General features: G+C 39.1%; 1 protein-coding gene across 1 annotated transcript in view; it reads right to left on the reverse strand.

The window, feature by feature from the left end:
* Positions 1–26,505, reverse strand: part of USH2A (usherin) — a 642,834-nt gene that overhangs the window by 377,430 nt on the left and 238,899 nt on the right. Inside the window, exons 21-26 of the mRNA XM_074351610.1 lie at positions 24,510–24,640; positions 18,644–18,770; positions 10,949–11,050; positions 9,388–9,567; positions 8,266–8,396; positions 3,899–4,172 (exon numbers count right to left, since the gene is read on the reverse strand). Coding sequence (XP_074207711.1) covers positions 3,899–4,172; positions 8,266–8,396; positions 9,388–9,567; positions 10,949–11,050; positions 18,644–18,770; positions 24,510–24,640 — 945 coding nt within the window. The remainder of the gene's footprint in view (positions 1–3,898; positions 4,173–8,265; positions 8,397–9,387; positions 9,568–10,948; positions 11,051–18,643; positions 18,771–24,509; positions 24,641–26,505) is intronic.

Here is a 26,505-nt window from a genome sequence, read left to right on the forward strand (position 1 = left end):
ACGGAGACTATGCAAAACGGTCACCAGTTTTAGGTCCACATTCATGTGATGGGGACTAAGTTCAGCTTTGGCCATAGCAACGTGGGAGGTTTCATGGAATATGTATTCTGCTCAGTTGGCTTTAGAATGACCACTGTGCACTCGGTTCTGCGGGGTTTAACAGAGAATGTGGAGGAGACAGATTCGGAGAATGCACTGGTCTTCTGTCAGGGAACTACCGTGGCTTTGGCTTTGAATGACACACTTTTTTGTGTACACAGAGATCAGTTCAGCGAGGTTTGGCAGTACTCTGCTCAGAACACTGTACAAAATTGTAAAAGAAGAGACAAACAGACAACAGAGTTTGAGATTGCTGGAGCACATGCACTCTCTTTCTTAAACAAAATATGGTCGAGTTTGAAAAGCTCCAAACACACGATTAGTTCTTTTCAAGATTAAAGCACTTCAGCAGGAAATGGAAATAAAATATAATGCAATGCTTAACAGTAAACTAAGTTAATAGTAACAATGACCGTATTGTTCTCTTCAGCATTTATATGATGTGTTATTATGTCTTCTAACACATTGAGTTGCAGCCTATTTCCTTTTAAATGCCTTTGCTATTATTCAAGTTCCTTTAGGCTCAGCTGATCAATACTGTTAGTCTATCTTCAACACACAGTAGACACTCAATAATTTGGGTGAATTGAACTGGAGGCAATGAAGCTCAATATAAAGGCATCTGCTTGAAAATTCAGAAGCTAAGAATTCTGATTTCTTTACCAGTAGTAATTTTCTGATGGCAGACACAGCTGAGTCACCTAACTTCTCTGTCCCCTAGTTTCCCTCCCAATAAAACATGAACAGTGGAAAGGCAGCTTTGGCAAACATCTCTGGGCCGTAATAAGAAATGCCCTGTTATTGTTTAAGGGGCACAGAATTTCAGTTTCGCAGGATGAGAAGAGTTCTAGAGACAGATGGTGGTGATGGTTGCTCCAAAAATGTGACTGTACCACATGCCTGAACTGTACACTTAAAAGTGGTCAAGATGGTAAATTATACATTATGTATGTTTCACTACAATTAAAAATGTTACAACAATTTTTTTAAAAGAAATGTTTTAAAAATAAATTCACAAGATGGAATTGGGGAAAGGCCACAGGGGCAGCCTTCCTTCACTCTAGAGATAGAGAAAAGATCCAGAGAGTTATAGGATGAGAGGTCAGAGCAGTAACTCTTCTTAGGAAGAGGGCCTCGGGCCTCGGGCCTCAGGGTGCAGATGCCTGGGCTCCAGGGTGGGACTCTCACTGCGCTAGCCTTAGGGGGGTCAGAGGGTTTTGTCAAATAAAGTCTGCACCATTCTTTCAACTCTGCACCGCCAGAAACACTCCTACTGGAAATACTTCCCAACATTCAAACTCACAGGAAATACTCCCCAACTACCTCTGATGGATGGGTGCGAGGATAAGAAGAGGGGAAAGGCCGTCTGTGGGAAGAGGGAGATGCCTCCTGTCCTTGCTTCCCTGTCTTCGTGAGAATCAAGAGACTCCCCATGTCTGTCCTACCCCAGGCCTCTGAAGGACAGCAGGTGGTCTAGACTCTGTGTTGGCAAATCAGAGAGGCAGTAGCCCTTCTCAGGGAAGCAGTTCAACACAGGGGCACTTGGGCTCACAGGGTGGCTGGATTTCAGCCCCACTCCTGACCTCTCTGCTTAGGGCTCTGGACAGAACACAGCCTGGGATACCATATGCCATGGCCCACTCACTCCCAACCTAGAGGTGAGTAACCGTCCCAAGTGTTAGTTCTAAGATAAATGCCCACGATCGGAGGGTGCTACATCTTCAGCCAATTTGGAGATGCCCAGCGTCTCCAAAACACAGAGGCAAATTAATCTGCATTTGATTTAAAGGGAGATTATAAAAATAATGGATATTAAAAACAGCACTAATATGACCACAAAATAGAGCCTTTGGAAAAAGGTGCTCATTGAGAAGCAAAGAAAGATTTTTATGATTGGTGATAGGTGACTGAAAAAATTACAGTAAGTGAACATGATTAATTTTAGTTTCCATTTACTATAGGCATCCAGCGCCTCTGTATTTGAATATTCTCCTGATCACTGCATAAAACATGCAGTTACTTGTATAAAGCAGTACTACTCAAAGCAACTGAGTCAGAATCTTAGGAGATAAAGCCATAAAATCTGCATTTTTAATGGCCTTTCCAGGCAATTCCAGTGTATTCTGAATAGTAATAATAATAATGCTAATTTTATTGAGCTCTTATTATGTTCCAGCTACTATACTTCAATATTTTATCAGTGGTTTGAGAACCATTGATATTGATGATACTGCAATGATAAAAATTTAATACTATCTATAAATAAAATATCTTCCAGTATCATAGACTTAGTCATAGTGTAGATTAAGTTATTCCCCTAGGGTATATGTTGATGTTTTAAACTTCTATCATTTTCATCTTACAATTCCAATTTTAGCCATGTCTCTAGGACCATCAAATTAATGGGTTTTGGTGTATTTTGAAAGTATAATGCTCAACATGCAGGAGATTTTTCCTAAATGTAAACAGAATCAAGTAATTTTACTCATATAGTTTTTCAAGTTCTTTCTAACCTCAGAAACCTGAAAATCAGAAGCAGCCCTTATATGAATGCAATATTTTCAGCTGCTGTTACATCTTAAGTGCCTTGAAAATGTCATTACTGTCTTATACCCCAGATATTCATTAACTCCTTACTAGTACCCTTCTAAAAGTCTTCTTAGAGCTTGCCATATATTTTCCATTCAAAGGCATTTAAATCTTTATGTACTTACCAAATAGGCAAAGACTGCTTCGTGGAAATTTTAACCATTCAGGGTGCACAGACTTTGAAATATATAGAGAACATTTTCTACACAGGAGCTGCTTGGTCACAAGCGAGAAGTTTCTGTGCTTTCCCCACTTTATATAGAAGGGACACCAACCAGCGTCCGTGAGAGAGAACCCTTGACTATAACTGGGAGAGGGCTGACACCAGGCCGCCTGGGACAGGTAGGCTGGTTATCTCCTTACCAGCCACTGACCTTGGGCAAGTTACGTTCCTCCCTGCTCTCCGGTTTCCTCATCTGTAAAATGGGGATATTGATAATAATACCTACCTCCTGGGCTTGTTATGAAGAACTGATCCACTTATTCTCACGTTAGGCTCTCAGAACCATGCCTGTCACACAGTATGCACTCATTGTTAGCCTTTTAAAATTATTGCTCTGATTGTGTTCAAACTCACTAAATGTGTTAAAGGCTCGCTTTAGTTGTAAGTCATATACTCATGCCCTTTTCCTTTCCTTGTTGGTTATTAATACATAATAAATGACGTACAGGTTTTTCACAAGTATGTTTGAAATTCAAGTAAACCCACCCTTTCATGTGCTTTGCTGCATGAGAGCTGCACTGACAGGCATGGAGACAATTAGCATTTACATCAGGGAAAAAACCCATGGAATTTAAGCCCATTTTTCCTGGTTGTGCACACCAACCTAATTTATTTTTTAATCTGTACGTACAGATAATGATCAGCATTTAAAAGAATCAGAACCATGTGTTTTCGAGAAAAACATAGAAAGACATTTATGTATGTGTGTATGTTTACATATGTATATATTTCAATTATACTTGAAGAATGTTAGAATAAATGCTGATTATAAATAGATATGAGAGAATATTCTTCAAGCAACATATAAAACTATTTGAAGAAGTGATTTGTGACTTTTTTTTAGAGCTTAAAATTCTTCCCCCCAAAAGGGGCAGGTAGGTGTTGATTTCAGCCGGATTCTACTGCTTTGTCTTGACACACAGAACCACCAAAACCTGGTAGGACCAGGGTTGCACTGATTTGGGAATTCCTCTGGATGGAGTTTACCTTCTTCCAGATGCAGGTGTTGGTAAAAGTCCTGCAGCTCCTGTGGGGTTCCTCCCACATAAACCGGGGAATTCACCATCAGTGGCAGGGCTCTGGGCTCTAACACATGCTCCATCAGCTCATTCATGCTCGCTGATATGACAGAACCTTTTCTTTTAATCATCACTTTGTTCCACTTTCCATCACAATAGGACAGCCCCAGCCACAGATGCACTTGTGCAAAGGTAAGACTGGTATTTAACCGGATGCTCAATATTCCACTCTTCAGTTCCATCTGTATTTCATATTAAAAAGAAAATAGGTATATAAAAAGACTGCAGAATGGCAGTTTGAGAGAGAGCAGAAGGTCAACTTCTTGAAGAAAAGCAAGAAATTTCCCTGAAAGCACTCTATAAAAATGTCCCACTTTATTCTAAGCAGACGTGGAGTAACATATAATGAAGTACTTTGTAAGCTTATAATTGACATCAAGAATGTTGTATTGAGTCAAACAAATTTATACCCAGTAACGATTATACAATGTAATGCAATATTATACAGGCAAAAACTTTTTTTTTCTTTTTGATGCAAGATAGGTAAAAGATTAAACCCTAGCGTAAGTGACTGAACGAGAAGAGAACAGAACAGTTTAAACTATGACTCTATTTTTATTTGAATTTTTAGAAAATGAGAAAATACTACTTCATATATCAATTTAATCTGTGGGAAAAATATGACAAGACAATAGGAAAATGAAATGTCAAGCCTGATTAAGCTTATTTTAACTGGTTGGTGAACTCAATTTCAAATTTGTAAGATGTATTTTGATTCAATATTTCAGTTTTATTTTTGTAAATCTCTAACTCACATAACTGCTTCTATGTCTATTCTTTCAGATTCTTTTCTAATATGAACATATTTTACCCACATTTTCATGGTCAAGGAAATGCCTCCATATGGTTTTCTTCAAAACTCTACTAAATCACTATTTTACCTACTCTGTTCTTATTTTGTTACAAGTCAAATTGGTGGCCATAGGAATACTTAAAAATTTAAGATCATGTCAATGAAACAAATTAGGTAATGCCAGATAAAAATGATTACTTTTCTATGTAAAGATCATCTTTGTGAAGTATATCAGGTAAACAGTAATTTTTTAAAATCCTTTCATTCAATAGAGTCCCTTACTATGTTTCATGAACCTGCTGCTATAATTATGATAAGCTGTTATCAAGAATCACAGTCTTAATAGCAGAGACAAACATATGGGGTAATATTACAAACAAGATGGGGATGAGGTACCATGTGAACAAAGAAAGGATGTACCCTTTGTTCACTGGGAATTGGGAAAGGTTTGAAGTAAGGTTTGTGAACTACGTAAGATTCATGGAGAATCTCCAGTAGGGAGATCAACACATTCAGTGACATCGGGACATATACAAGCACATTATGTCTAGAAAAAAGGACGAAATTAGGTAAAAGGATACATATGGAGGAAAGAGAAAGTGTTCTGCCAGGTATGTAGAAGCAAAATTTTGGAGGGTTTTGAGTGATATGCAAAAAAAGTTCATCTTTCTCTTGTTTGTCTGATGCCAAAGCCTGTATTCTTTTCACCAATATCTTGCACTAAAAGTTCACCCTTCTGGTCCTAGATACCAGAAATTAAAAGCTGGACTGGAAATAGAGAAACCTACTAAAGAATCAGTACAATTGTGAAAAAAAAAAAAATGAGGAGAGCCATTACAATAAAGATGACAATGACAATGACAATGACAGTGAAAACTCAATCTAAGAGGTATTTTTAAAAGCAACGCAGCAGAAAGGGAAACAGGTGAATGTGTCAGACAGATGAAAAGTAAGTCTAGGACCCCCACCCTCCTTCTGGCTTGAATGTTTTACCCCCATCACGAGGTGGAAAGCATTAGAAAGAAAAAAGTTGTCGTCGTTGGGGAGGAGGGGTAAATTCAATTTTAAACATATTAAGTTTGAAATCTCTGTAAAATATCCAGAAGAAACTTGTCGTGAGGCAGCTGAACATAAAGATAGATCAGTAAAATGGACAAAGTTCATGACGAGATAAATAAGGTTACTCAGTACAAAAAGAATAAAAAAGGAAATGGAAGAGAATATAGCCTTCATCAAGATCAATGTTTTAAAGGGAAGGTAAAGCAGACATAGTTCTTGAGGGTGACAATGATCTACCTGGAGAAGCCAGAAGGATTTAATGAAAATCAAGAGAAACTAGTATTTTGGAAAGTCAGTAGGGAAGAATATTTTAAGGAAAAAAAGAGGATAACAGAGAAATATCACGTAAGATAAGGATTGAAAATGTGGGGGTCATTGGCAACTTTAGAAAATTGTTCTTCAGTAGAATGTGGTAGGGGTGTGAGCCATGTGTGCAGTAGATGAAGGACTCAGTGTGACGAGGAAAAAGAAATAACCAGAGGAATTATTTTCAATGCAATTGACTATGAAGGGAAGGGAGGTACAGCAGAGAAGGTTTCAAAGTCAAAAGGAAAAATAAATGAAGATGAATGAAGCTCAACCATTTTATACATTGAGAGAGAAGAGCCGATGGAGAGGGAACGCTTGACCTCAGAAGACGGGATCATTTGCAGCACAAGCTCCTTCAGGACAGGGACAGAATCTGGAGCAAAGGTAGAACTACTGAATTTGGCTGGAAGCATGGTAATTATATCTCTATTCCCCTGAACTGGAGAGAATGAAACCACACTTGGCTCATAGAAAACAAAGTTTGTAAGTAGAAAATTTGGAAGTTGAAGAGATTATGTTTATTTTCATCATGAAAGTGAGAGACTATCTGAAGACATTCAAGTGATGATGTTTTCCAGGTGGAGAAACTCTTTTTCTTTCACTCTCCATGTCTAAACTTTAAGCAGATCCTGTAAACAGTAAATACTGTTGAATAAAGGAATTAGAGATCTCAAAACTCAGAGCATCACTAGTCTTCATTCCTATATTCATTCTCCTGTGATGTTCAGTAATTGAGACTGAAAAGCCAGGTGACTAAACTGATTGATCTAAGACTGTGGAATTGAAGACACAAGTCAGGTATTTGCCAAAAAAAAAAAAAAAAAAAAAGAGAGAGAGAGAAAAAAAAAAGGTTGACAAGCTGTATTATGGTGTCCAAGGTAGGGAGCAGTAAGTTAGACAGAAAGTGGGCTAGTAGCCAATGGTATCAATGCATTAGTGAACTCAATGAGAGAGAATGAAAGAGCTGGAAGGATGTGGGGTTGTATTTTGAGATTCAGGATTTTAGCAGGGAAAGATTCTGAGTCAGTCAAGTTCCAGGAGACAGCTATTTATGTTGAAGCTAACAGGATAACCTGGGAGAAACCTAAGGCCTTGACATGAAAGACTAGAATGTAAGTTCTACAAAGGTCCATCTGTTTCCTTTACAGTTGTGTTGGAAGCTAAAAGAAAGCTCAGCACACAGCAGACAGTCAATATATATTTGTCTAAATGTTTTGATTCTTTAAGATGTATTTTATCAATGCTTACTTACTTCAAGTTAACATTATTACTTAGCACAGTGGAAATTTATTGCATTTCCAAAGGCAATGAATGGAGGGAGATGGAGGGCTGGAGGGGGCATAGCCAAGATGCATGAGTATCCAGTAGAGGCATGTGCTGCTTAAAAGGGAGGGCCACATGACACCTGCTTTGTGTTCACCACAGACCTGAGGCATGCAGCTGATTAAGGAATGCTTAGTGACGGTCACTACAACATGCATTCATTTACATGTTCACTCATTCATTCATTCATTCATTCATCCAATAATATTTACTAAGTACTTTAATAAGTGCCAAGAATTAGGCACTGAGACTAGCACTGTAAAGAAGACAGCCAAGGTCCCTGTGTTCACAGAGATTGCATTCCAGTGGGGGAGGCCAACAGTAAACAAGAGGAAAAATAAATACTTTAAATAAGCTGAAATTTTAATCAATCCTATCAAGGATATATTTCCATTTACCTAATCAACAAAATTAATGTTATATGATCTAGGAATGCACAAAATCATTGATTTGAAAATATCCTAGAAGCCTAAAATCAGAGACATGTGTTTGATCACCTGTTTGCCTACATATGAACAATGAGGTGAAGATGGTCATCATTTTCACTTGTCGCTACATAAGTTCTTTAAAATAACTTTAAAAAAATTAACATTTTAATACCATATTTATTTTTGACAACGATATCTGACTGCACGATTAAAGGCAAGTAAAAGAAGTGACTTGAGGGAGAAAAAAAAGCAAAAGTGAATTTGGAAAGAAACCCTAATTTGGTACAATGTTAACACATGAGTTGTTGATTTGAAAGTTGGATCTAACATTTTAAGTAAATTTAAGTAAATTAATTAACATACAGCAAGAAAATCAGGTCCATCCTTGTTGTAAACGAAAAGAAGCAATCCATTCAATTGGTCAGTTCTGAACTTAAGGGAAATCTCAAAGTCCATTCCACCACGAAACGTGTATGGATAAAGTTCCAGGAACCCTTTATAGAAAAGAACATGTACATGTTAGCATGTGCAAAGCAAAAACACCAGCCTTGTAAACGTGTTCTCAGACAACCTCAGGATGTGTTCCGTTGTTGAGGTTATCTCTCACAAAAGACCATGCAGATCAATGTTAATAAATCCACCCTGCAATCGTACAGAAGTGGCAGAATGAACTTGACATGCCTTTTAAGAGGAAGCAATTTGCTCTCTAAATCATGGATATGATTAATACTATTACTGTTTTATGCAAGTATTAATAATAAGCAGTTGCACTGACTTCAAAGAAACTGAATAATGACAGTGATGAGAAAAGAGCAAAGAAAAAGTATACAGAGTATGATAACGTTTAGCTTTCTGTTCTGAAGGTAGTTTAACCAACTTAGTATCTAAGCAACTTATTTCAATGTAGGAGGAAAATATGGGCTTTTATTTGAAAAACAAGTCATGTTGGCCAAGCTGCCACATTCCCTTCCACCCTTCACCCTGGCTGGCTGCTAGAGACGGTAGCTGGGGGCTATGCCCGGGAGGCTGCTTCCTTTGGAGCTTCGACAATGACGGCGGTTTTATTCTCTAGCTTTTCCTTAGTTACCTACTTACCCTGTTACTTAGCTGAAATTTTACTCTTAGGAACACTGTCGGTCTATACAATGGAGTAAACAGATATTGTGTAGATTAACCTGGCAAAAAAAGCTCTTTGAAACATCTAAGTAAAGCTGCATTCTAAATAAAATGGACATGAATGAAACTAACACAGGTAAACCAAAAACTGCCAGAGATCTTACCCATGAATATACATCTCTGAGTATTACTATTTATATTATCTGTTCAGACACTGAGAATATATTTATGGGCATCTTGGCATAACGAGGTATTTCTGTGATAGTAGGTTCACATGAGGTCAAAATAATTAGACCAGGGGAGATGAAATTATGCCAAGGACACAGCATACAAGTTAAGCAATGTCCAAGGTCTATTTCAGAACCTTACCTGCTCCTAGGAACTGGGCTCCCTCTTGTAATGAAGTGGGGCACCCCTCCCAGTCGTTATACACATTGATTTGCTCTTCAGAACTCTGCCAAACCAGAGGCTCCCAAGTAGCAGAGGGATTATAATTCTTCATAAAATACACATCCTTGAGACAGCCCACAAAACCCTTTTGGACTATGTCTGTAGGAATTGAGAGATATCAAGAAATACGTATTTTGAGAAATTCTTTTCAAGCCATTAATTTAATGTGCCATTAAAATCAAAGAAACAGGTAATAGCTCTCACTGCCTATTTACTACAAACCTCTTAATAACTCATGTAAGCACTACGTCATCAGCTGTGGTTGGTGGTAACAACTGTCATGTTCAGCCCTGGTTCACACTCATTGTACCGGTAATAACAGATGTTTATGCAAAAATCGTGGCTTTACAGGACTACCAAGAATATTGTCTTTTGAACTAACAGAGGGATTTCAGCTTCCACCAGTCTTAAAAATAAAAGTGCAATTATAAGTTTTCAAAGTACAATTTGAAGGAACTGTAGCTATGAAATCTACAGTTGATAATTTAGTTCCTTCATCATTATGAACCAGTCTGTTATAGAAGTAAATCAATAATTTACCTTCATTTTTTAGGAATTAATGTAATATTAGTTTCTGAATTTCCCAGACCAGGTATGGGGACTATGAACATAGCAAATAGGGTGGTCTTAGAGGGTTGGGAAAGAGAGAAAGTGAGAAAATGAGAGAATTAGAGAGCAAGATAAAAGGAGAGAGAGGGAGGGAGGGAAGGGGAGACAGAGAGAGAGAAGGCAAGTGGGCTGAGGTCACATTTCATACAACAATGTCCTTACAGGCCAGTACAAAGCTTGGTTCTCAGTTCTGGAGTTCATGGCTTGATTTTAGGAAAGGTATTCACCCGCAATCAAATTTTTACAAGGTCAATTTATATGCACAGTGTCAACCTATATATTTATAATGGGGAGATGGCCTCTACAGGAGGTGTACTTGATATTTTCCTCCTGATATTTGGATGTACCCAAGCCAAGAAGTGTGCTTGATGGACAAAAACTAGGACAAAGGCTTTCTCTCTTTCAATCTCACCCCCACCCCGTGTGTGTGTGTGTATGTGTGTGTGTGTTTTTAAGGGATTAATCCACCAGCCTAAAGCAGCTGAATGAAAACCCTATCTTCTCTATGGGTATTTCTGACAAGGTAACTATAATCAGTCTTAAGGATTTAAATATATCCCTCTTCGAAATTCACCAAAAAATGTTTATTTCTTTTGATCCCCAAATAACATACTTGAAATTAATATAATTTATTTTAGCAAAAGTTTAATGAACTCCTTTTATGTATCAAGAACGGAGCACTAAGAACATAAATGCAAGTCAGACGTGGTTCCTTCAGAAGAGACCTAAAGGAAATTGTTGACATACTGATAAAGGAAATACAGCATGTGATAGAAAAGAATATTATTATCCATAGTTTAAAATAATGTACCTTGAATATCCTCTGAATGTTGATGACAACGTATACATTCTGTACCTTGCTCAAACTCACCAGAATCCTTCCTGAGGATGGTATAGCCCTGCGGCAGCCCTCCTACAAACACTCCCGTGTTCTCTCCAATAACAGTACTACCATTCGGGGTGGCCCAGGAACCTATGGAGAGAAAAGGAGATGAGAATTCCAACTTCAGCAGGATAATCTATTTCTACTAATTTAACAAGTGATTAAGCCCTTCACTGGACACCTCTTATTGGTTACTTTTTTTCACTGGTTCTTCCTCAGTCGCTTGATACTGGAATGACCCAGACTTCCTCCATCCTCAGATCCTCTCTCCACCTACACAGACGCCCTGCATCCTCTGGCAGGATGAAGAGAGAGCTGAGCATCTGTGCAAATCAGTATGGCCGAAGATCAGAGGGAGCCTGGGTCTCTGTGTGGCAACACGATGCAAATCTCCTGTTAAAATTTCTATCTAACTCCACCACTCTTTGAGAGGAGGGGCATTTTTTTTCAACCACTGTAATTAGCCCTACTTACATCTGGTCCCTTGGCTTTAAATTCCATCCTTGGCTGGTGACTCCCAATTTCTATCCCTAGTCTGGAACTCTTCCCTGAACTCAGACTTGTGTCCAGGTGTCTGCTTGATATTCCCACTTGGATGCCTCATAGATGTCTAAGACTTCACATGTTCAAACTGAACCCTGGACATCTCTCCCTGAATCTGCTTTTCCTACTATCTTGCCCATCTTAGTTATGCAGTTACGTTCCTCAGGCACTCAGGCCCCAAATCTAGCAGTCATGCTCAACTCTTCTACAAAGAGCAAAGTAATGCGTATTTCTGGCTTTGTAGATAAACCATATCACCTCAAACAGCCATTGAAAATACATAACAAACGGGTGTAGTTGTCTCCAATACAACTTTGTAAAAACAAGCATGAGCTACATTTGGCCAGCAGGGGTGAGTTCACCTACTTCTCCTCTACCTCAATCAAATCCTTTTCATTTAATATTTACAACACATTCAGATCTCTCGTCATATCCACAATTACTTTCCTGGTTCAAGAAACCAACATTTCTTGTTTGGAATATTTTAGAATTATTGCAGAAGCTTATTAGCTGTTCTCCATGCTTCTGTAACAAATTAATAAACAGAAATCTCAGTTAAATGGAGTTGGGACACCAGAAGGGGGAACTCTCACACCCTGTGATGAAGGCAAACCCAACACGAAGAAGGAAGACTCTTCCCTCCTGACAAGGACTCAGCTAATGAAAAGCCGTGGACAGTCTGTTATCTACAGACCTCCTTTCCTTGCCATGCGGGACTTGCATTTGGCTTGCCACAGTTATAGACCCTGAATTGTGATTCTCTGCTGACCCCAAGTCAACCTATCTTTACTGGGCAAACATCTGACAGTCTGTTTTAGGTCAACATTTTGGTGGAGACCTCGGGGACCAGAGAAGACCCCTGAATGCCCCATGGCTAGTGAGCAAACAGGAGCAGTCCTCACAACTGAGCCCACGTGCTCGCTGCTTTTCTTATCAACCCTGGTGCTTGAAGATACATCTTTCTCCTGGATCTGAGCTCACATCCTCTTTGCATTTGAAGCTCTCCAGGCTTCGTTCAAAGTCTGCTTATGGGTTTTGTCTTTCTGGGTAAGGCCTGGTTCTGCACCTGGGTATTATGTACTGGGCATTTCATTCTGGTTTTGAGATCAGACTGTTTCAACCAAGACTGGCTGAGAAGCCACTGGTCCATTTCTTCAGGAATACAGGCTGCTTGACTGAAACAGTGCCAGGTTTTCAGCCTTCAGCCCATCCTTTGGAATACAGGTTGTTCTCTGGAAACTGACTGAAAAGCCTTTGGTCCTGGCTCCCCCAGGACCAAGCTGTTTCCTTGGACCTGGCTGATATTAGTTGAAAGGCTGTTTGCATTACAAGCTGCTTGAACTGAACTATTGGAGCTGTTTAAAAACTATTCTTTTACTCTGTAGACAGACCTTTGGGATTTGGGATGGGACCCCAGTTATCTAAGTATTTTGAGGGACCCCACTTTCCCCCTGCCCCCACCACCAGGACTCTGGCCGATTTTACGCTTAAAAATTTCAGTCCTTCCTAATACGCATTTCTAACTAAACAGATCAACTCAACCTAAGGCAATTAAGAATATCAAAGGCCATTATGGAGAATATTTGGAATCCCCAAATTTAATTTCCTTAAAACTAAACTGGACTACAATGGCTCAAAACTTACCCAGTCTGGATGGTATGCCTATTTTGTTTAGCATTTTGAGGCTTCCAAATGCTATCAGGAGCCTAAAATTGCCCCTCTGCAAGATAAGATTTTAAGGTTAACTAAGGCAAACATATCATTAAAAAGACAAAGAGGCTCCCAGTGCCTTGGGCTCTCCTTCTCTGTCTCAGGCTCCACCTCTGGTACCACCTTGTCTCTCTCTCTCTCAGCTCCTCATGGCCAGACTCCTCTGGCCTCATCTTCTGCCCTTCCTTCTTTTAGAGCAGGCAGATAGTTAGATATAAGCAGAGAAAGGGGGGCACAAGCCAAATGGCAGGAAATCACACACTTGTGAACAACAGGGGTCCTTGGGCAGACAGAGGAAAACAGGAAGCTCAGGACTGGTAAGAAATCACCCATTTTGGGGTGACAAGTGTCCTGGAGACAAAGAAAGGTGGGAAAAGGCAGGAATCTCTGGTGTCTGAATGTAACCTTTTGCTCATTATGCCCTCATTACAATACAATTAGCCTTGCAGATTAGAAGCACCCATCATGCACTGATGGCATGACACTTCCAATCCAGACTAAATAAGGATGGAGATCCCTCCTCCCCCAGGAAAGTGGAGCCGGGATGAAAATCAGAGAATACGCCCCCCAAGCTCCTCCCTTACCAATGAAAATTCCTCTTACTCCTTTTTACACTCTACGTAACCAGCTTCCCAAAGAAACTCAGCAGCCACTCACCTGGGTCTGCTCACTCTCGCACTGACAGTGTTACTATCTGTAACTTAGTAAGTCCTCACTGTACTTTCTTGACTGCTGGGTCTCCTCTCTGAATTCTTTCTGCACTGACACAAGAACCTACTCTCCTGTAACACTTTTACATGCTTCTGCCTCCTCTACACCCACAGTTCCCCCACACTAATTCTCTCAGCAAACTTCTCCTTTTCTCAGTCTCTCCCTCCCCCTGCTGTTGCCCTCTGAACTTATCAGTACCTGTCCCTTCAAAATTTAAGCCTTCTAAGGATTCAGAAGCTAAACCCTTAATTTCTTATATTCTCTGTACTAAAGCTGAACTGTGAGCCACAGAGAAGGATTTTCCCAAAGTAACTGATGATCCTCACAGATTTGCTGAGGAATTTAATATAGTCACTCAAACTTATCAACTTGATTTCTCTGACTTAGTTCATACCCTTATTGGTAAAGGTCAGCAGTGGATGAGAACAGCTAATTGGAAAAATCCTAAAAAGTCTCTAGAATAACAGCCAGATCAGCCCTCTAGCCTGTCACATGATCAGGCTTGAGCAAGCACTAGGGGAATTCCATGAGCAATTCCTAGGGCTTTTCCAAAGCCTGCTGCTTGGAACAGAATTCAGACTTGCACACAAAAATCTGATGAACCTACTGATTACTATTACAAATGATTTCAGACTATTTTTAAAGAAAATTCCAACCTTCCTTCAGATGTTGATTCCACCTGAGTAGCTCTTAATTCCATGCTTATTAATGGGCTGAACTGGGACCTTTTGTTTCTAGTAAAAAGGATCATGATGGAATGGAAAACTCTGTGCACTCCAGATTTGGTTACACTGTCAAAACTGCTCTCTCACACTCTAGATGAGCCACCTAGAAAGAAGACCACCACAATTCTTTAACTTCAATTCCAGCAAATGAAGCCTCCTAAACGAAACTGAAATCCTCCTAGTTTCTGCTATTATTGCAAATAACCAGGATACTGGAAAAGAGACTGTTACAAATTTAAGGGCTTTTGGCGTCTTCAGCCCTCTAACCTTTCTAACATCCTCCCACTACTCAGTGACAGGTCTCTGAGGACCTACAGGGGCCCTTCCCAACCCCCGTCTTAATCATCTCGTAGAAACATTTCTCCAGACTGGCACTGAATCTCTTCCAGTCCTAACTGACACCAGAGTCACGCACTCAGTGCTCCACCCCACTACTATAAAGCAGCCCGGGCCTCTGAGTACTAAAACGGTTCAAATAGTGGGATCTCTAATGAACCTCAAGAGGTTTCTATCTCTGAACCTATTCCCTTTCCTTTAGGCCCTTGGAGACAGACACTCCTTTTTCTCCTTAGTTCCTCTGCCCCTATGCTTCTTAAAGACTTCTTAGAGAAGTATCATGCCAGAATTTCTTTCTCCCAAAAGAGGGAAATAATTCTAGAATTTGACAGTAGCCAGAAAAATGACCGCCAGGTGAGATAAATGACCCATCTTTCATTTGTTCTGTCTCTGATAGACCTAGAGCTGGTTTTGTAAACACTGATCATTTGTTTGTATTGAATTAGTTACCACCTTCCTTATGGGCAAACTCTCTAACCAATATTGGCAAAATTCAGTGTACCCCCCTCATCAAGATTCAAGCAGATCCTTCAAAACCTCTTCTCAGAATTAATCAATTCCTTATAAGAAGTCCTTCAAGATCTAAAGCCCATAATACAAGATTACAAGGCTCAAGGCCTCATCACCCTTTGTGCCAGTTCCTGTAATGATGCTGTTTTACCTGTGAGAAAACCTAAGGGCTGAGGGTGGAGGTTTGTCCAGGACCCCTAAATAAAAAAACATCATTATCCCTTGGTACTCTGTTGTTCCTAACACTCATACGTTCTAACATCTTTACTGCAACTGAGTTATGCATTCTTTAGTATTCCAGCCGACGAAGCTAGCCACCACCTTTTTCCCTTCGCTTGGGAAGAAAATCCACCTGGACAGTAATGCCTCAGGGCTTAACTGAGAGTTCTTCTTAGTTCTTGTAAATCCTGACGGTTGATCTGGATGGTATAAAGTTCCCAGGGGGTCTACTTTGTTACATATGTGAGTGATCTGCTTCTTTGATCTCCTCCTCAAGCCTCCTCACAGGAAGACAGCACTGACTTGCTAAAGCTTTTAGCCTTAAAGGGACATAAGGTTGCCCAAGAAAAATTGCAGTTTGCCCCATACCAGGTTTGATATTTAGGGCATCTGATATCAGAACAAGGGCTACTCATAAATCCAGGTAGACTTCACAGTGACTGAGGAACCTATTCTACTGGCCAGGTACTTCAGCAAGTCTGTGCTATCTGGCCAGTTTCACAACACTTCCACTGTGTTTACCACCCTCCATCCTCTGGCTTAAGTCTATCACAGTAATGGCATTACTAAGACTCAGTTGCCAAAATTTCTAGAGCCCCTATGAATACTTGGGACCAAAACATTGCTTTGGTCCACCTAAATCTCAGATTCACACTTTTTTGAACTCAAAAATCCTCACCCTTTAAAATAGTCACAGGACACGCAACACACTTGGATCCTGCTTTTTTTGAACTACAACTGTGGGGAAAAAAGGGGGGAGGGGGATACTCCAATGTTGCAAAGGCCAAACTTCCCCTATTAAAAATAACCATGTTTTGGTAGAATAGTTTTTTCATAGTGCACTCTCAGGAGATGAGGACCTGAAGCATCATGCCTTACAAACTGGAGATTTTATCTACTGGAAAAAACACCTCCAGAAGAGCTTTCTACAGCCTCATTAAAGAGGCCCCAGGTATAGCTAACCAACCCTTGTGCTGCCAAAATCCAAGGAATAGATTCTTGGATTCACATGACATACCTAAAGAAAGTACCAAATTTGAGGGGACCTCACAAAATCTGGGGATCTGAAAGAAAAAATTTCCCAGAATTTAAGCAGACCACACCTGATGAGGCAGATTTCTGAAGACATTTCGATCAGGTCTGTAGGAAGTTTACTGACAAACCTTTGACAATGACATAATGCTTCAGATGATCTCCAGTGTCTATGATCTTGATAACATATGGACTTTAGATAAAAGTGTCTGAGACTGCTCCCTCCTACCTCTCCTTGTTACTCAAATGTGATCTCAATAGGTTTCCAATCTGTGCACTTCCCCTCCAACGTGAGACACTACACCCAGGAAAGGTCCTTCCTGGCATTGAGGGACAAGAAAACCATTGAAACCAGAGAATCTGACTCTTGATTAGTGATGCTTTTAGAGAAAGATCTTGATCAAAAGGGGGAAATGTAAAAAATTAATAAACAGAAACTTCAACTGAAATAGATTTGGGAGACCAGCAGGAGGAGCTCTCACAACCCACAATGATGGCAGAGCCCAACAGGAAGAAAGACTCCTCCTCTTTACTGGCAAGGACTCAGCCAATGAAAAGCCATGGGCTCTCTGTCTACTACAGCCCTCCCAACTTCCTTTTCCCCTCAGAGTTATCTTTTTCTTGCTGTGTGGGAACTAGCATGTGTCTCATCATGGGCGCAGACCTCAAATTGCAATTCTCTGCTGATCCCAAATAAACCCATCTTGGATGGAGGAACAACTGGCAGTGTATTTGTTTAAGGTCAACACTTCCATCCTTGTTCCCTTTAAAATGTATCCCCACAAGAGCAGCCAGAGTGTTCTTTTTAAAGAAAGAAGCCTTATCATATCACCCCTCCCTCAAAATTCTCCAATGGTTTCCCTCTTTTCAAGTAAAAGCCCACAAGGCCCTATGTAATGCAGCTCTAGTGGCCTCTCTGGTTTCACAGTGTAACACCAGCCCCTCCAACCCCTCTTTCCCACACTGGCTTTCCTGGTCCTTGACATGCCACGTATGGTATGCTCCCACCTCAGGGCCCAGGCACCTACTGTTCCCCTGGCTTGAAACATTCTGTTGGATATTTGCCTGGTTTGCCCTCTTTCCCCCTTTAGATCTACGCTCAGATGTCACTATATGGGAGAGGCCTTCTCTAACAGTCTTTTATAAAGTCAAAGCATCTCCCCAACACACAAACACACACCCCTTTCCCTCTTACCTTGCTTTATCATTCCCAGAATAGACCACTAACTGATACTTGTTCAATATTTATTTATTGTCTCCTACTCCTCTCCCACCTAAAGTGTAAAGTTTCCCTTTTGTTTCTAGAGTTCCTAGAGCAATACCTGGCATGTAGTAGGTGCTCATTAAAATTCCACATTTTTCTGAATGAATTAATAAAAACAGCATCATCATACAAGTACTGTAACTTTTACAATCACATGAGAATGGCAGACAGGGTTGGATGAAAACACTAAACTTAGAATCGCAAAGAAAGGATATGCGCCCAGAATGCTGCCTACCAACTGTGTAAATTTGCTTACCTTTTTGGATCCTCAGTTTCCTCATCTCTAAAACGCATATAACTGAGGTCATAATAGAAGAACATAAGAGAGAACATAAGCACAGCACAAGTAAAACACAAGTAAAAACATTCGCAGGATGTAAAGACCTGAAAAAGCTACAAAATCGCTACTGATGACTTTGCTCTCATTTTTGTTTTATTCCCTGCAGAGATGGGAAAACAGTTGCCAAGACATCATCATTTTAGAAGCACCCCAAGGGCAAATTGAACAGCAATTTAGATGAAGCTGAATGGAGATAAAGGTGAAAGAAAAGATGAAGAAATATAAACAACAGAGAAGTATGGCAATACCAGCATAGCAACAGAGCCATTCACATACATCTAGGAAGACCCTACCTGTGTACTGCCCGTCGAGCGTGATCTGGCCGGAAGCCTGATGCCTGAATGCAATTATCTCATGCCACTTGCCATCACTGTATTGTCTGCCATCGTCGTCAGCAGTGGTAATTTCCACTGCAGACTCCTTAAGGGAAAGAATAAGTGGGGAAAAAAATCAGTGATGAATATATACATCTACACACACATACATATATATTTGTATATTTGTTAAAAACCAATTTACAAATGTCAACACAATCCTGATGCAAGCACGCCCACGTTTCAAACAGAACACAAAAAAGTTGATGTCTGACATCATTCTGGCGTTTCTGTGACATCCTTCTGTGAACAACACAGTGCTCAAATCAGAAAAGAACTTCTCTCTGGAATGAGAATCTCTTACAAGCACACTTGGATTTTGAGTAACGACTCATCAGAAAGGTAATACATTTTCTATTCTAACATTTTAGTTTTTGCATTTTTGGGCAGAAACATAAATAAAGAGAATTAAAACTGGTAATATACTATTCAAACAATATTGTTCCAAACATAGGGAAATGGCTGGCAAGTTAGTTATTCTCTTAACTTCACCACACTACTAATAGGAAGAAGGAATAAGATTCATATTAAAAAAAAATCAGTCAGTTATGAATGCATTGAACGTAAGTGTTGCAGTTAAACTTAGTACTCATTGGTTTGTAATCTAAAACCTAAGGTGATAATACCATAGTTTAAAAATGGGTTACTAAATTGATAAGACTAGGGAATGGCAGATCTGAAAAATCGAGGTTAATTAGCCAGAAGGAGGTGAGGGTAAGGAAACAGAGAAAGACAAGTAAAAGAGAAACCTTTCATCTTAACACTTTACAGCCCAGTATATTATGGTTAGCACAACGACACTCTTTTTAATGTTAGTGAGCCAGTTAAGACTAAGCAAAAGATATTTCAACTTTGTCACCACCATTGTTTACTCCCACAAATAAAGAAAAACAACCAGAAAAATTACTATAAATCTTCCAAATGAAAATAATTTTTCTCTTTCTTTGTTAATAAAGTTGATTTCCTTAGTCATAAGTTACTCCAGTACCGATCAAAATTTTAAAAAATCAAAAATAAGATTGGATAAAATATTCTGAAGTATGTTTTTGAGTTACTGGCAAAGTCTCACCAAACTCTGCTAATTTGGGTATACTGGTTTCTAAAAAGGAAAAAAAAAAGATAATTATCTGATGTAACATGTTGAATATTTATATCACAAAAAGTGCAATGTTAATCATACTATCTTTAATAAAACATTTCTGTTTATATTTCTCTAAAATAGCTTCGGCAATATATTATGTCCATTCTATGCACTTGTCTTCTGTCAGGCCTCACACAGAGCATGACAACCTGTATGACATACAGAATTTCATACTACCAAAAACCAGCTTTTAATTTCCCATGAGTATGAGTGGGTTGCTTCGCACGTGGACAATATCTCAACTTTCATAGATGGCTTGATCAGCTAGAAAGATGATCATTCTGGCAAGTCCATTTTCTGGTTCTTGAATCTTTGTAGGTTGACTTTCCTTATATCTCATCTTTCTACACATTCTTTTATTTTCTTCAACCCTATTTGAACATTTTAATATTTTACAAACACACATTTCATTATCGTAGTTTAATAATTAAAACCAGAACTGGTGTCGTGCCCAATTAATGTGCCCTGGTAGCATGCCCATTAGTTTTTCCATTAGTGAATTCAACAATACTAATGGGATTACTAGCATGGGATGCTAATTGGGCGTGACATAAGAAACTGGCTTACTTCTTAGCATACCCTTGCTAATGATGAAATTAATGAGCATTTTATTAAATGCTGTCTCATCAAAGTGTACTTAGTTAGCGTTAAAATTGTTACAAACGATGCTGCATTCTAAAGATCAGGTGTCTGAGTAAGTGGTTCTTCATATTATGTTTGGCAACAATCTGAAGCATTAATAGTTCTCTACATCAGAAATCGCATTTACTGGAGACAAATTCAAGAACATAATATACAGTGTCAGCATGCCAAATTTCCTTCATACTCAGAGGAACTTAGCATATTATCCTTTGATGATCATTTTAAGATTATTTTTCTCCACCGATGTTGAAAGAATAATTCTGTGATCAATTCTGTTGTCATCTGATGCAGTTTGTATTTTCAGACATGTTAAACAGATATTATTCAGAATTTTTTGATAGCTTGTACCTACACAGTTTCCTAAGTGAAATCAGAATGTTATGTGGATTCCTTGTTAATGTCACTGAACATAAAACATTTAAATGATAACCACAAGTCATTACCGATCAATAAAGTATCATCTGATCAAGCATATCCAAATTGAAATTAATCTATGAAAGAATGGGAAGACTACAGCTAATTATTAGAGACTTACCAAAAAATACAGCAATTAAAAAGTGGAGTAACTTTTCTTCACTGACTCTTGATGATTCCGAGTGTTCAGTTTATAATATGCAAACATATATCCAATTTTAAATGTTATAAAGAATCTTTTCGCTTCCCCCAAGTATTTTTGCATAGGATGAATTGGATAGTTGGAAGGAAAGCCAAGTAAATTCTTAGCCCTCTAGCCTCTATGTAGGATTACACTGTTATGTAAGTTAACTCATTAGTCAAGTTTATTAAAATATTTTAAAAAGAATAAAGTAAACGATGACCTTAGGTATTTTGAAACTATGTGTTAGATAGACAGTAACTTTAAATTCCTACAAAATGCTCTTTCTACAACTCAAAATTTAATTACTTAGAATGGATTCAGGAACAGTAATTTAAAAATAATCATATTAGTATACAAATAAACTAAATTCAGTGCCAATTCTCTTACTCAGTCACTGTGTCCCCCTAGTTAAGCCACTTTGGCCAAAGCAGGGAAGAATGGATACTTCAAGAGCAAAATGAGATAATCCACAAGGACCCACTTTGTATACTGCTGAAGTTCTATGAATAAATGGTTATATGATCAAGATTTGTCTCCATCTACCCAAACAGTAACAGGCTGAAGTGGGAAAAGCCAAACCAGATTAGAAATTTTTTCTCATTGTCATTCTTCTATTTTACTGGACTGTTTCCTTTTCTTTTTTTTTTTTTTTTTTTTTTTGCAATACTTACAATTTAGCATTTAGTCTTTTTTTCCACCTTGTTCATTGTTCTTGGAATATTTTCTTTCTATTAGTAATTAATTTCTTTAGTCATAACATTTAAAATCAAACATTTTTGTCTAATTTATGAAAAAGACACCAGTATGACCTTATTGCCTTCTCCACTAAACTGATACCTTTAGAAACTTTTAAGTCACTGATTTTTCCCCTTCTTTCAACTCAGTAACAGCACCAATGATTAGTTTATTTTCCTTTGCTGTATGTCTCTTCCACGTCAAAGATTCTCTCGCCCTGTTGAACACATTTCTAGTCACTCTGGCATTAAATACTTAGGTTGAATTTAATATCTCTCTGTTTATTATTCACCACTGCTTCTCCTTCATATTTCAGGTTCTTTACTTTTTGCTTTTGCTTAGAAGCCTTGCTGAAATCTTTCCTTCCAACATGGTGCCTGGATGGTATGTTAACCTAGCCTCTGGGTAGCAACAGGCATTGTTCTTTCATGTTGGAAAGCTTGGTCACAGATCAGCAGGATGACTCTGGGAAAATTAATTTAATCTTGACTCAGATTTTCACCTGAAAAATGGGAATAATGATAACCTACCTATAGAGTTGTGATATTTAAGTGAGTTCGTGTGTGTCTGTTTATGTATAGAGAACACAGAGTAATGGCTGTCACACAGAGGTCTTGTAGAAGCACTAATTTTGCTTAATTTTTCCTGGAATTGGAAGAGTCCTTTTAATAAATTTATAATTGATTCTTTCTTAAATCAGATATTCTCTCCTATTTTATATTCCATTCTTTTCTCTCATCCTTACTTTTCTTGTGCATATTTTTTATTCCCTTTTGGATTTCTTAATACTATTAGTAGCCGCTTTCATTTTTATCTTTTCATATTTTTTTTTTATTTTGACCTTCTAACCTGAGGCTCAACAGTCTCTCCTCTAACTAATCTACTTAAAGGATTCAAATGAAAAATACTATTTTCAGTTCTGTAACTGAATCAACGCCAGTGTGCTGTTTTTGTTGTTGCTTTCCAGATACCATCTGCCTTGCTTTCTGAAGCAGCTGCTCCTTATTCCTTTCTCTCTGGATGCTGGATCTCTCAGGTTTGATGCTATTTCTTTTCTGCTTACTCACTGCCCAACTATTGGCATCCCTTAAGAAGTTGCCATTTTAGAGGACACACAGGAGTCCTTGTGCCTGAGGACCTACAGGCTGGGGGGTTCTCAGGCTACTGTCAAAACACCAGAAGTAAACCTCTCTTACCCTGGTCTCCCCAGTTGCCAACTCTTGGCTCTACTAGCTTCCTGAAACAGGAAGGACTCAGTCTGCCCCCTTGAGGTCTTCTGCAGGGAGCCTGGGACGATGCTCAGACACACTTGGTCCAGCAGGCCCCGCCTTTCCTCCCTAAGGTGAGTGGATCTCCAGGGTATGTGAAGCTCCGGCCCATGAGCCCTTAGATCTAGCCAGGGAACGCTGTGCCTGCTTTACCGGTATAATGTAAAACATTTATTTGGCAAACATGATTCATGTCTTAGATCAGCAGTTTTAAATTGAAAACCTGAGAAAAATCTTTTACATAGTCTTACTCGTCAAATACTCAGAGGCCCAAGGCAGTGCCTAACGTCAAATGCATACTGATATTCACTTAGCTGAAGTGAAGACAACTATTCAACAGCTTCCCATTGTCCTTAGATGAAAATGTAAATTCTCACATTTGCTTATAAGGCCCTAAATTACTTAGCCTCTACCCAGCTTTTCAACCCACCATTGTTTTCTTTGTCCTCTATTCTATGGCCATATTAGAAGCCTCTTAATGTAGTGAATAGTCCACATTCTTGTCTAACACAGGCACTTAACATGTGCCATTTGCTCTGCCTGAGAATTTTATTACAGCCCCTTCCCTCATCTCCCGTCCGTGTTTCCTCTGGCCTGCCCCACTTCAGACACATGTCTTCCTGTGTGGACAAACAGCCTTGTCCTGGCCAACTTTTCCTCCTTGTTGTGTATCTCAGTTAAATATCACATTTTCAGAGAAGAGAGACAACTCAGGAAAGAAAGGCCCTTTAGTTTCTTCTCTCATAATATACACCATCTTGTACTTCTCTTTGTAACATTCATGACTATTTTAAATTATTATTATTAGTATTTTTTACTGTATCTTACCCACATTGTTTCACAAGGGTACGGTCATATTTAATTTTAAAATTATTGTAGTCTGCAATATCCAACACAATAGCACTTGATAGGCATTTAAATATTTGCTGGGGAAGAAAGAAAAAGAAAGAGAGAAAGAGGGTGGGGTAAAGAAGGAAGGAAGGAAGGAAATAAAGAAAAAAGAAACAAAGGAGGGAGGGAGGAAGGAAAGTAGGGAAAGGAAGGAAGCAAGGAAGGAAAAAGGGAAAAGAGGGAAGATAAAGACAATTTTGCGCTCAAGGAAAATAAAAACAGATCTATTCAAATGTGTTTATAAGTTCGAATCCTCATTATGAGGTAGCAGATGGTTGTCAAGCACGACGATTCTCAGTCAGACCCTGCGGTTTAAAGCTCTGTTATCTTAGCTTCGGGCAAGTCTCATCACTTTTGTAAGTTTCATTTTCCTTCTTGGTCCGGTGGGGGTAATAAGAGCTACTTACCTCTAAGTTCCTGGTGAGGATCCACCGTGAAAACATAAGCACTTGGTACCCGGTAAACTCTTTACAATATCAACTCTCATGGCTCTTATGATTACTTATTTACCTGAGGATCAAAAAGAAAATAAGGACGGCCGTTCTTCAGCTGGAGAGCGAAGTACTCTTCCTGACTGCCAGGTGATGCCGCAAAGACGATCAGACCTTCAGGCACCGTGGTTCGAAAGCTGGCCTTGACGCCTGGGGAGACAAGTGCAATCAGCAAATCAGCGCGCAGGGTTTGTTGACTCTTTCTGATAAACGTACATTTACTTTCATTATTATTTATGATGCAGTGAGTGCAGTCAGGGAATTATACACAGCAATGTCTTGGGATGGTCCCAGCCACTTGGTTTTAAATGTATCCCATCGTGAATGCCAACCCATACTTGGAAACTCAAGCCTGTACTCCCACTAATCAATATACAGTGAATTTTAAGTTTATGCAAAATGCTTTAACATAAAAAGATAATGTTGTCAACCCAAAATTGGATACTAGGGGATCAATGTGATGATATTATCAGAGCCATAAAAGTGAATGGGTTTTTGACATGAGTGAAAGAAACACAAGGGGCTTTGTTTAAAATACTTCTTAAGTTTAAAGGCTTAGACCAGTAACGGAAGCTAGAAACTGGACAGATCTGCTATAAAGTAGCCCACAGAGTCAATTTTCTGAAACACCATCCTGTAGCCTTCAGAGTTCCAAGGTTTCCACTCGCCCTTCAGATCACCTAACAGCACTGCCCCAGACACACAGTGCTCTTGTCTCGCAGAAATTTCTCCAGCTCAGGAAGCAGAGGAAACTTATGATAGTTCTGTAAGACGTTCTCCCACCACCACCACCTGGCCCAGCCTTCATGCTACCAGGTATCCCAATAACTCAATGTGTACTATAGAGATCATCCTGTGTGTGAGACATTTTGCTTAATGTATTGAAACTGGCAAAATTTAAGAAAAACAATCTTTGTTCTCGAAGAGTTTCCAGTTTAGTTGGAGATATGAAATGTATGTGTCTTAACAGACACATCATACAGGGAGAATCAAATAATAGCTCAAGAACATACATGAAAATCAAGTACCAGCTCAAGAGTACCATATTAAATAATTAATGGCTATTGATTTGATTAGTAATAGTAATACACTCAACCAGAATTATGAACGTTGGAGGCGGACAGGGCTCCCTTTAGGCTGGGCTGGTAACCAAAGTTCCTACACAGCTGGGGGGATTTAACCTGGGTTCAGTAGAATGCAACTGGTTCCTGCAATTGGGAACCATGTCTGATTCATCCTTCTACCCCAGGGCATCACATGGTGCCTACATTACTTAGTAAATATTTTGAGAGTCTGGATGAGGGCTATCGAGGTGAAAGGTTTATTCGTGGCAAGGGAGATGTTTTAACATAGGTGTGGAGGCAAGAGGGCAGAGTCATTTTTTGAGCATCCAATCGTCATTTTTTAAATATGCATCTACAGAATATTAACATTTGCTGAGTTCTCTGCTACACAGTAAAGAAGCAAAACTGCTAATAAACCAGTACCTGACATTAAATTCTAGTTGATGAAAAAGATTTTTTTTAAGAAACTGAAATGAGGTGTGGTAAGTGATAAAGAGTTATTTACAAGACAAAATTTGATTCAAAGGGATTAAGGAAGGTTTCACAAAGAGTATGATGCTTGAGCTTGTCTTCAGCGAACATGAGGACTTTGGGGGAAACTCTATAAAGCCTTAGAGGCATGGAAAATATTAAGGAAAGCTGGTATGAAAGAGGGAGTTAATGGCTGAATCTGGAGAAATAGGCAAGAGCAAATCTCAGCCCGTCTACAGTCAAGTTACAGCTTGAGAAGTGTAAAGAGAAGACAAAGATGGAAAGAACGACTGGGTCATAAGTATCTTTAGAGTGAAATTTTCTAATATCAGCAAAGGCAAGCCTGGGATGTGGGCTTCGGACTTCCCAAAGAGGCAACTCAAACTTTTCCTGGCCTTCCTGGCTTCTGAATCTCTATCTTCCAGATTTTATGCTTTTGGCCCTTTTCAAACATACCTATCCTGCTCATTTTGACATTTC

This window comes from Camelus bactrianus, chromosome 23, assembly GCF_048773025.1.
Source record: "Camelus bactrianus isolate YW-2024 breed Bactrian camel chromosome 23, ASM4877302v1, whole genome shotgun sequence".
Lineage (NCBI taxonomy): Eukaryota > Metazoa > Chordata > Mammalia > Artiodactyla > Camelidae > Camelus > Camelus bactrianus.